Raw genomic sequence first — 11,799 nt, forward strand, 5'->3', positions numbered from 1 at the left:
CTGCTTGTTTAGAGAGGGCTTTGGACCACTCTCTAGAGTCATGCGGTACGAGCATCAGAGATGCTTGGGTTTGTTTTTGCTCGAGCTGCGCAGACACAGAGAGAGCCTGATGAGAGGAGAGGCTAGCTAGTCTCAGAGACAGATCACAGACTTCTTTAGAGCAGACACTAGACACCCGGAGGAGTTACTACCACAGCAGAGCTCGTCGCCTCACGCCAGAGGCACACTAATTGATCGGGCGACCGAGCTAGGGAGATCCAGACCACCTCTACCGAACCCACTCGAGACATGCCCGGAGACATGTTCTTTCTTTACTGCCGAGAGGGTAAGGAAAGCTATTGACAGGATGAAGACAAGGAGAGCACATGATCATGATGGTTTGGTAGCAGAGCACTTCATCCATGCCAGAGATATGCTTGCATAGCTCCCGGCTATGATGTTTAATCGAGCCATGTATGAAGGCTTCCTTGAGACTTGGAGTATGTCCACGATTGTGCCTATTTTCAAGTCAGGAGATCCCATGGTTCCCGGGAATTATCGCACCATCATGGTTGGTCACACATTAGCTAGGCTGTATGCATCCATTCTTGAACAGGAGCTGAGTAGATGGGCAGAGAGAGGGCATAAGAGCACCAGGGCTCCATCCATCTATGTTGCCAGATCTCCCATGGTGGTCTACTGAGGGTCCCCATACGTGAACTCCATAAAGCATAGCTAGAGTCACTAGAGTGTCAAAAAGCCAAAGCTTTGTTCGCGGTTCCTAAAACTGAACCTGCGAACACATCCTCTCGAGTACTCTGATGATAGGATGATGAGCAGCCTCTAGTCTCTATGATCGCTCGAATGATTCGGCTAGGGCCTCAGTACCACATGAGATTATCCGCGCCAAGCTAGCCGCCCCCGCCCCCCCCTCGTGGTGGAGGCATTGACGAGATCAGTTTCCTTTATGCACGGTCTATGGGATCTCCCCAGGGACAGATACGCCCGGCTTGCCTTGGAGTCATCTCGACAACTAGCGCTACAAGGCGATACATCATGTTGGTATGAACAGATGACAGCATGGTTTCAGTCGCATGGTCTCAACATGGATAGATTACCTCTGCTTCAATACTCCCTGGATGCACCCTCCCTGTCTCTCGCACGGACAGAGATCACCAGACTCATACGCCAGGATCTGATGCAGCTAAATACCAGGATTGAATGGCACGTTGTATGGATTTCCGAGATTTATGCCGGTTGTTTTTGGGCCAGTTGCTTTTGAGTTAGCAGCTTTTCATGTAATTGCTTTTGATTTTGAGGCCAAGGGCCTTTAAGCAAGAACCCAAGGCCACTCTTTTACTCAGTGTGCTGACGAGCATCTGAACAGCGAGGGCCCACGGGAGTTGTAACTTTGCTCGAGCATTAATATAAAATAAATACCGAAAGGGGCACCAGATTTTGTGGCCAATTATTCTGGGCACGAAACTATGCCGGGCCGTGTCAACTCTCTAATTTAAAAGTGTGATGAAATTGTGAAGTATTTTAAGTGATTCTCTCGTGTGTCGTGCCCGATTTCCAACTTGGGGTGCCCAAGTCTGTAACAGTGGTATTAGAGCTCATCCGATTTCTCTTCTACTGGGAAATCCGATCCTTTTATCGTGACACACATGGATTCAAATGACGAATTCCATAGGAATCAGACGAACCCACCACACAACTCCAGATCGCGTGTAAGAACGGAAAATTCAAATGGACAATCGAAACAAGAGTACGGGCCTCCATGGCTTACAGAGTATGAACGAATGGAGATGCAACGTCAATAGGAGGTTGATGCTTGTGCTAAGCAAATGCTCTAGTATTCTAAGGATCCCTAGTACGCGAAATTTTTGACCCGGCACCCGATTGATGAGATGCATTCCCGTTGTCGTACGGCCATCGATTCACCATTGAAATCTGCATTGAAGAAACCACTTGTTCCGCAGATGTGCACTTTGAAGATGATGTTTTATTCTAAGAGGAAGCACTTTTATAGAGCCAATCAATACGACTTTGTCGAAGATAAGAGCAAGAAGACCAAAGAATTCAAGGAGGGCGGACAAGCAATAATATTTGATACCTTTTCAGGTTTTCAAGATGCGCACAAGGCCCTTGCTTTTATTCAACAGTTGACGTAGCTTTTTCTGGAGGGCACTATTCAGAGCACTCCAAGATTAGAAGGGCAGCATCCTACTTGAAAGGAAATGCACGGACATGGTGGTCCACTCTTCTGTTACGAAAAGAAGCACCGACAAATTGGCTAAAGTTCAAGAGACTTTTTATTTTCTCGTGGCTCACCCAAGAGTACAAACGTGACGTGATTACCGCCTGGAATCATCTTCGGATGGCCAAGGCAAATACTTTGGATACTTATTGTGAGAGATTTTGGGATGTTTTTCTCCCTGCCTCACCCTTTGAAAAGATCAATTTTAAGCAGCAAATCACGCAATTTTGTTGTGGACTTCTTAAAGAAATACGAGATTACTGCTTATTATTACAGAAATCTCAGCCCATACAGGAATTGATGGGACATGCTAAGCAAGGGTTTGCTCTGCATTCAGGTAACTTGATTTATCCAACAGATCAACTTTCAACAAATGAGGGCAGAAGAAGAGATGCACGTCCCCGACTGACAAAGGAACAGAAAGGCGAATACCTCAAGACGGGAAAGTGCTTTGACTGTGGGGAACAAGAACATATGATTGCGCGGTGTCCCAAAAAGGCACAAGAATGAGAACGACCAACAGACTGAAATAGAGCTGGGCGAGAAAATACTTGCTTCAAAACAGATACTGGAAAGGAAACTGAAAAGGATACTAATGTGCTCACAGTATTCTGTTTTAAGATTTTATGAATGAACAACTTTGAAATGGGAAATTCTTGAAGATGACTTTGATTTACGTATGGAATAATTTTTTTTTGAAAGACCTTATTTGTGTACAGATAACATGTGAAATCGAGAATGAAATGCTGGGTTGTTTTGGACGGCTATTTGGGAGAACATTGGCATGCGGTTGCAGTTCTCATCATCATTCCACCCGCAGATAGATGGGCAATCTGAGAAAGCCAATTCAGTGGTTTTGGATTTAATAAAGTCTTGCATCTCGGATCAGAAGACTCAATGGGAAAAATATTTGCCTTTGGTGGAAATTTGCCTACAATAACACGGTTCACTCCTCAACGAGGAAGGCGCTGTTTGAGGTAATCGAAGGTGCTAAGAAGGTGCATCCCTTTTTAAGCACCAAGGACATCGACGCAACTTGAAGTTGAAGGAAGATGATTCGCGCTTGAGACGCACGCCTAAGGAAACGAAAGGGAAAGGAGCGGCTTTTTCCAAAGCTTAGCATGAGATATTATGGCCCTTTCCAGATTCTGGAAGAGATCAATGATGTATCCTTCAGACTCAAGTTGCCAAAAACTTAGAAGATTCACAATGCGTTTCATGTGAGTCTTTTGAAACCCTTTAAGAGTGAGGTGCGAGTTGATGGGGAGCCTGATGAGCAACCCGAAGTGGAAGAGAGCTAGGAGATACTCGTTCCAAAACAGATCCTGGCACATAAGGAAAGAAAAGTGAAAGGTAAAGTGATTCGACGGTTCTTAGTGAAATTCAAGAACTATCCGGCATTAGATGCAAGTGGATGGAGGAGGAAGACCTAGCAGATATTCTTCAGATTTTGGAACTTTACCTTCAGGCTTTTGGATTAGCTGCGTCAAGTCCAAAAGATCCCGCGGATCAGCAAGGTTGAATCTGGTGCAGACGGGACTGCACAAGAGGGGAGTCACTCCGCTCCTTTGTCACAAATTACTTGGATAGAATAGAGTCACTGATTTTCCTTTGGATTTCATAGATAGTGCTATGCTAACAGTATTCTGTTATATGACTTTATGAATATTAAAAATGGGAATTCCCAAACTTGAACCTGATTGATGTGTACTCTCTCATGCAATTTTGTTTGAGTGCAAGAATGAAAGACAAAATGATTGCAGCATTTCAGTCTAAAGAACTTTACTATGCTCACCAAAGATGCATGGTAACCTTCATATTCTTGATATCGACATGCTTGCTCCAAAGGCCTCTTTGCTATCTACATTTCTTCATCAACGACAAATATGCTCTAAACTATTCGCAGCTTCGTATGGACACATGAAAGTTCGTGTTTATGGTCATCGAACACTTGATTGTATGGACGATATATATGGACATGCTTTTGGTCATATACTTGGTTGTCCATAAGCCATCTCTTTGATTTTCGCTTGGCAACAAATATATTGCCCTATTACCATTGGTATGGAGCACCACTAAATTTGGACAAAATTTCACTCTCAGAGTATGCAATGGAGCTCAGTCTTTCTACAACCATTGGCCTTGGCCTGCAATAAAAGCATATAATCTAATATGATTGTTATATGTCATGTTTATGATGTGGTTGATGTGGATGGTATAATTCTTCCTTTTCTTGCGGCTCTTCAAAAATGGCATTTGGGAACACATCATCGACCAATGTGGAGAGCCTCTGCTTGAGATTATGGAGAGTTTGCAGGATTGGTGATTTAGTCACCAGGGCTACTCCGTTGGATTTCATGCGCTTACTGCTTCCAATGCATATCACTTGCTCATTTCCTTGCCTTGGATTTCGGAGCATGGAAATCGGTTATGGGATTTTCATGAACCTCTTCAATGGTGGAAAAGTATTCTACAAAAGACATGGAAGTGCAAATGGCCTCTCAAACAGCGGGTTCTCTTTGGGCATTGCCATCTTGGAAGACTCTTCTCGATTTTTGGCCAATTGAATCCACCATTATCATAGTACAAGTACTTTCTTTCCTGGGTGTGATTCTAGGCTTTTCGTCGTGGCAGCAGTTACTCAGCTTTACCCTACCCATGCTTTTCATACTTACCTTCTTGAGTCTCTTCGTAATTGTTTCCATTTGAAAGAAATCCCACTTCAGCAGTTTGACATTTTTCATGAATGTTTCTAGCCTTCTGACGTGGCTTCACTCATTTTGGTTGGCCATATCTTGTTAATTATTCTAAACAATTGAAGTTTTACCCAGGTGTGTGTGTGTGTGTGTGTGTGTGTGTGTGTGTGTGTGTGTGTGTGTGTGTGTGTTAAGCCACCCATGGGGTGTTGGGGGGGGGGGGGGGGGGGGGGGGGGGCTGGGGCTCAACGCTTTTGGGAAGTGCTTTTAGCTCTAGCTTTTGAGGGTAGAGCCTATTTAAAGGTTCTTAGAGGTCCACATTTAACACAAGCTCACAGGTACAGAGTCAGTGAGTGTACTCCAATTTTCTAAACAAATACCCAACCAGGAGTGTTGACAGTGGCAGTTCAGGGCCACCGATCTCTCTCGAGCAAGACCATACCACTCCATCTTCTTCTCCCCCCCCTTCACTATCTTGTTTATTTCAGTTTATTTCAGATTGTGCAGTATTGAATCTTGACTATAGTAAAATATATTGTCGATATATCCAATCACTGGTCCAAAGTGATTACAAAGCTAATGTAAACGATTCAAATGAGGGAGTTTGAATGGTGATAAAAGCCAATGTGGATCTCCTCGTCCTCAAGAAGAGTGTTCCGAGATAGTTCCACTCTCTATTTAAATTTACGTGTGGTAATTCTGGTGTAAGTACACGTATGACTGTATGTGTCCACAAGAATCCTCATCCGAATCCAGTAATGCTTTGTTCATGTTATTCAAGAACGAGAGCAAAGGCCATAAGCAGATGATACTTATTAAACCCTCACCGTGGATAAAAAGGATGCACTTCAAGCGTCTTTCGAGAAAATTAAGTTTTTCAATTATTTAAAAGATTTGAGAAACTCTGCAAAGAGAATCAGAACCTTCTCTTTCAATCCCCTCACTAATGCGTGAAACTTTGATACTGGGCCTTTTGTCACGTCAATCAACGGTGCAGTACTGCTAGGGGGACCCAGCCTCACATTGCTAAGAAACTCTGGCTTCGTTGATTTATTATCCCCCTTCTTCACATCCTAAAGCAATCCATAAACCAGTTTGAACATCTATTAGACATAAGTCAGCATATTGAGTGGCTTGGGAAACAAATTTTTAAGGTACAGCCCACAGATTCTTACCAGAAGCTGAAAAAAAAGAGACAAGGTCTGACCAGCTGGTAGCAACTGTGATGGGCTAACAGAGGCAGACAGAAAAGCAGCTTCTGTCTGACTGAACTCAGTCAACATTCCTTCTGATCCAGAGCACTTGGTCACTGGAGGAAGTAAAGGTGCAATCTGCCACCTGCTTCCAATGCATGACACTTGCCGTAACCATACATTTTCAGCATCATGTTTATTTGCAATATCTAGTCGTAGGAGATAATGTTCAAGTTGTAGTAGACAAGGCGATAAATGAACAGCTACTTGCAATGATGGTAAAACCTGCAACAAGAAAAGCAAACACATTACAAGCAAGAGAAAAGATTCAAAATTGGAATTTCCATCCATAAATGCTTGAGTGCAATTCTCTAGGAAAATGCAAGCCTAATGGAATAAACACCCATAACCAAGCCTCTTGTTGTCTTTTCGAACCCCATCAAGAAAAGCAACTTTAAGACACAATCAAAAGGTTATCCACCTAAACTGACCTCAAATAATCTCTCAGACCTTGCATTTGTCTTACCTCGAGGCTATGGCTCATCCTAACTGTGCGATAATGTGATTGTACAGATGCATCGCTGGCCTCATAATATAGAACACTATTTAGCACTGTGGCACCTGTCTCTCTTCCATGCAGCCAAAGTGGCCACAACAATGTCGAACCACCTTCCAGCATTGTTGACTATTAAGGAGACAAAAGTGCATTTAATTAGTTCCAAAACTCTGCTAATTCTTATAACATCTTAGTTTTTTAACCAACCTGTGGAAAGTTGTATATTGAAGAACCTATGGCACCTCCATTTGCGAAGTCCTCCCTAATATTCTGCTTCTCTGCAAAAGGGACTTCAAGGCAATTGGGAAATTCTGTGTCCAAGTCCTCTAACTCCCCCATAATGAGAATTCCAGGCTGGCCTGTACAGAACTTCAGATTCTGCCACCCACGTAAAAGTCAGACACAATTATACATCAAGTAAGTTGGTAGGTAGGTAAGGAGATTAGATGTGCAGAAAACCTTAAGGATAACATCAGATGTATTTGAGAGCTCCAAAACCACTCGACGCAGTTCTCCAGCATTTACTTTCTCTGGCATTCCATGCAAAGAGACCTCCAGCCTAGGCATGTGCTGAAAACATAATGGTTGAACTAAACTAAAGCACTTGTAGCTACAGGAATACTCTCTGTGTGCATTACAGATCTCTCTTACTTACCGCGCGAACAAGAAACTTGAGCCGTTTGTGTGGTGGGCAGGTGTGTGGCATATCACGTTTTCCTTTCCTGGAGTCAGTTTTTGCTTCTACAGAAGCAAACATTTGATACCCTCTCACTACACCAGAAAGAGTCCATTTGACACCCATGATGCATAGAAGGCCTTGAACATGAGGTATCACCTTTAACTGCACCTGATGTTTTAAAAAAAGGAGATGATTCTAGCTATTTTGCCAAAAAGGGTTAAAATTACGCTTACTAAAGGCAGCATACAGTCCTGGCAAGTGAGGAATTAATTTTGTAACAGATGGAATGTAAGAAAGCAACAGATGGGTGTCCTCAAAAGTAAACCAAAATCTGCAGACAACCTTATGACGCTCCTCTGAACTGAGTGTAATTGATTCTTCCACCACTGTAATTGATAGTTCTTGCTGCTCATTTGAATTTCGACTTGCATCATCCTCCCTGAAAATCGACAACGGCTTGATTTTAAAAGCACAAGGTAATTGTAACCTCCGAGCCTTTAAAAAATGCAACAATTATATATTATTAGCCATCTTGAATCTCTCTTAAAAATGTAGTACAAAGTGGAATCAATTGCCTGTTTGACTCCATTAAATCAGCCTTTGATAAAGCTAAACTGTTCCCATCAGAATCAAGTAAATCGTCTGAGTCTGTACCACTTCCAGGACCTCCTGTTGAACATCAAAATCAACAACAATGTAGCATAGCTGTGTTACCTGGCTGTACCTTTGTGAATCTACCAAGATGAATCAAGGATATGCTCAGATTCATCTCTGACAAAAAGTGTAAGGTATAGAGTCATGGAAGTCATCCACAAGACAAACCATCAGCTCCATCATGCATAGTATTGACTATATACTACACCATCCCCACTACCATTGTCAGTGCCCAAGAGTGGGTGAAGAACTAGGTAACATTATATGCTCGCATGCACGACACACACACACAAGCACACATTATACAAAGATCTCCATACTGAGTTTCTGTCATAACTTGGGATCCATGCATGGACAGAATTTTACACAAAGTGCGGCTACTGGCCATTTGCATAATAGATATTGCAAGAAATATACCTTCCTTCGAACTTGCAGACCCAATGTCAAATTTGCAAAGAAGTGAAACAGATGAAAGATTTAACGGAATTTGCAGAGGGTTCATAAACTCCACATCCACAGCCAAAGTCTCTGGTGACAAAAAACCCAAACATCTGAAGACTTTCAAGTATTTGAGATGTCGAAAGTATTCTCCAATGCCTAAAAACTGTTCATATATGTATTCAGCATTATCAAAAAGTGTGATCTACATGAATGCTTAAAAAAGTTACTACTTCTGCAAGATATCATCAGACTGAAGTACAACTCATGAAAATTTTTCATGCAGGCAATGCTTAGAAAGTTCAATAACACAGCATGGTACATGAATAATTGAAGCTGTTGACAATCTTGGCATGCTTTTCATCTCAGAAAATTCGAGAACCAATCGAGATGCAAGCTGCCTTCAGAAAGGTTCTTTTAATTGACTCAAATTGACACATCTAAACAGAGGTAGAAAAGCACAATATATTTGCAGGCCTTTTTCCCACTCACAAACTCGGAAAATGTTGATGCTTTTGTCGATATAAAGCAAATAGGGCCCACAACACCAAAACAAGCTACAACTGATGATTGTATCACTCACCATTAAGATTCACAAAAAATGCAGCATACTCCTGACTAAATCCCTAGCAAAAATATAAAATAAAAAGCTTTTGAGTGAAGAATAGTGGGGTTGCCAAGTCGTAGTAATTTCTGCTCAGCTCAATCTTTCAGGCAAGGGTAGAATGTCAATGGTTCAATTCAAGCTGATGCAGCAGTGTAGTCCCAAACAAACATCTCTAAGCCCAAGATTATTTCTTTGTTTTGCTGAGCCTAATATTGCTGCAAGCTGCATTAAAGAGATGAAAACACTATAGCATCCAAACCAGAGGGATAAGAAGATTTTGGCCAAATCCTTTGAAATACTGGCAAGGTATGTAACCGAGTAAATTAAGGGCTCCTCAGTGCAAATTAGAAACACAAGAGGGACAGGGATAAGCACCAAACAAAACAAAGGACACTCACTATGCACTCTTTCTCTGAGACCGGACAGCAATGTGCAATCATCTGCACAAATTGCCCTTGGTAGCAGATTTCCACCCTAAGCGTATGGTATATCTACCTCCTCACAGCAGATTCGAGACCTCAGAATAACATTCAACAGAATGTTTCAGCTGGAGTGTGCATAGAAAAGTAGTCCATAGACACCCCAATTGGACTTAGCTCGAAAGTGGGGTTTGACGATAAATAACGCAAGTTTGAATGAGCATCATACCTTTGATCATAAACGTGAACATGCCATGATCACCCAATCTGCGACCCGCCGAACGTGATCAAACTGTACCCAAGCGTAGCGAAGATCTCCCGTTCCATTTTGCCTCATACGGTTCACCAAGTCCACACCAGATGACAGACCCACCGTTGTCATCTTGAAACCCATTTTAAGTCTATTCTTCACCTCTATCTATTCTCTTGCTCTACTCATCTCACAAACTGCTCAAGTTATATTAGAGTTTTGTGCACAGAAAATGAGCATGTGACCAGATATGAAGAAGCAGACCTGTGGGAGTTACAGCAATGTTGCAGTGACAAACAACAGTTTAAACTGTGTGGCAATAAAGGGCAGTGTAGAAGCTGCGTGTGTAGAGCTCAGGTGCATCCTCATCCTCTTCAACATCAAAAGTGAAAGACAGAGGGATGATCTTTCAGGAGTCCCCCAGAACTTAGTCTTCAGGAACAGGGGTTTTATCCAACAATGGTGATGAGAGCCATTTCTTTGTTCTTGAACCCTTCGTTCTTCATGGTGAAGTACAGCTCTTCTAACAAAAGAGGATTAAACTTAAGCTACCCATTTGGCATTTCAGTACCCTCAACAAGATGCTTATCTGATTCTTAACACCAGAACTTTCCAGGGCCCTATCGATAGCCCTGATTTCCAGCCTCTTCTAGTTTCTTTGTGTCTCTTTTGTTTGGTATCATACTATGTAGTATGTATCCTGTTGCATTTTGGGATATCAGTGATAATGAGCCGTGTTTCTTCCATTGTGTAGCTGTGGTCTCTCGTCTCAGCAGAGAGTGATTCCTAGATGGGCTTTTTGAATGACCATAAAGTTTGAATCTTCATGGTTAAAAACTAGGATCCTGCAATCCAGCACTCGCCTATCTTGTACGGAAAATATGCTATGACACTCCCAACACTGCATGACATAACAGCTCTACATAGGTGGAATGAGCAAGCCTGTGAAAAGAAGTGCACCAATCCTCTGAAATACATCACTGACCAGTTTCATTCTGTTGCTGGACTAATTGCAAATATTTTCTTCTCTGTACACTTATAATCAATGACAGAAAAACATCACCTCCCACAGACTCTGAGATCAAGCACGGTTGTTACATAGAATACTAACCTCCGGCCATGCTTTCATTGTAATCCATGATTTCCGACGTAGAATTCTTAGATACTGCTGGATCGAGCCATGTTCTGGCGTTTGTTCGTACAAATGGGGTAAGACCAACCTCCAGAGGTGCCCAGATGTCATCAGGTAGCATCGACTGCAATGCAAAGGCATAGCCATATTGGACACACATTGGGAGCCTATAATGACCATAGTAGTAAAACGCAGTAACACTTATTGATGGCATCCATGCACAAGGAAAATCCTCCTTGTACTAATCTAGTAAAAGAATTGTATGAAATAAGTGATTCCTAAGAGTTATTGACTTTTACTCCCCTCTGGGGGAGTCCAATCATGTGCTCCACATAAATATGCAGGTAGATCATGATTGACCGAACTTACAGCTGCCACAGATGCATATGTTCTTTGATCTTCAAAGTAGACCCTAGTGCTCTCTTTGTTTATGGCTGGAAGGTCCAGAAGCAGCATCTTCCTCTTATCAAAACTTGCACTCTGTAAAACAAGGAATTTCAATGCTATCTTTGACCACAAGTTCACTTTGTCAGACTGCTATCTGCACACTGCAGGTATTTCTTAAGAAAGGCTACGTGGTTACTTGAAGCCTAATGGCTCACCTGCACAGCCTGCAAGAATTCCTTGAGGAATGCTGCTTGATTGATTGGAGACTGATGGCTACAAGTAATCAGCTTTCGAAAATGTTGCACTGCACCCAAATAATTCCCAAGGTGCGCCGATAGCCTGTATGAAGGGAGTCGAAAGTGTCAAAAAGTTGGTTGCTTTGATATGGAGGATATATGGTAATTGATAGAGGGCACACACCTTCCCAGGTGGAAAACAACATGATCATTGATGTAATTCCAGCCTTGCCCATCAAAAATGGAAAGGACACTCGTATAGGCCCTTAACGCATGTTTCTTCTGTTAAATTTGAATACTGAACTCAGGACCT

At 42.3% G+C, this 11,799-nt stretch overlaps 1 protein-coding gene across 1 annotated transcript; it reads right to left on the bottom strand.

The window, feature by feature from the left end:
• Positions 1-5,801: 5,801 nt before the first annotated feature.
• LOC147417106 (uncharacterized) lies at positions 5,802-11,799 on the bottom strand. The gene is made up of 13 exons (XM_086507862.1): positions 11,671-11,799; positions 11,466-11,589; positions 11,233-11,343; positions 10,843-10,987; positions 8,435-8,545; positions 7,939-8,032; positions 7,706-7,802; positions 7,340-7,531; positions 7,144-7,254; positions 6,892-7,062; positions 6,655-6,813; positions 6,111-6,413; positions 5,802-6,008 (listed from the first exon to the last, which is right to left on the bottom strand). The coding sequence occupies exons 3-13, from the start codon at positions 11,317-11,319 to the stop codon at positions 5,817-5,819; spliced, it is 1,662 nt and encodes a 553-aa protein (XP_086363988.1). The 5' UTR covers positions 11,320-11,343; positions 11,466-11,589; positions 11,671-11,799; the 3' UTR covers positions 5,802-5,816.

This window comes from Adiantum capillus-veneris, unplaced genomic scaffold, assembly GCF_014529385.1.
Source record: "Adiantum capillus-veneris isolate H3 unplaced genomic scaffold, ASM1452938v2 Hic_scaffold_325, whole genome shotgun sequence".
Classification (NCBI taxonomy): domain Eukaryota; kingdom Viridiplantae; phylum Streptophyta; class Polypodiopsida; order Polypodiales; family Pteridaceae; genus Adiantum; species Adiantum capillus-veneris.

Bases quoted from the DNA above. Each gene is read 5' to 3' on its own strand.
- LOC147417106 (XM_086507862.1), bottom strand. From the start codon at position 11,319: ATGCTGCTTCTGGACCTTCCAGCCATAAACAAAGAGAGCACTAGGGTC. The intron at 8,546-10,842 runs GTTAGTATTCTA...TTTTGTCACCAG, and splicing joins CAATGAAAGCATGGCCGGAG to AGACTTTGGCTGTGGATGTG. The intron at 7,063-7,143 runs GTTTTCTGCACA...CGTGGGTGGCAG, and splicing joins CATCTGATGTTATCCTTAAG to AATCTGAAGTTCTGTACAGG.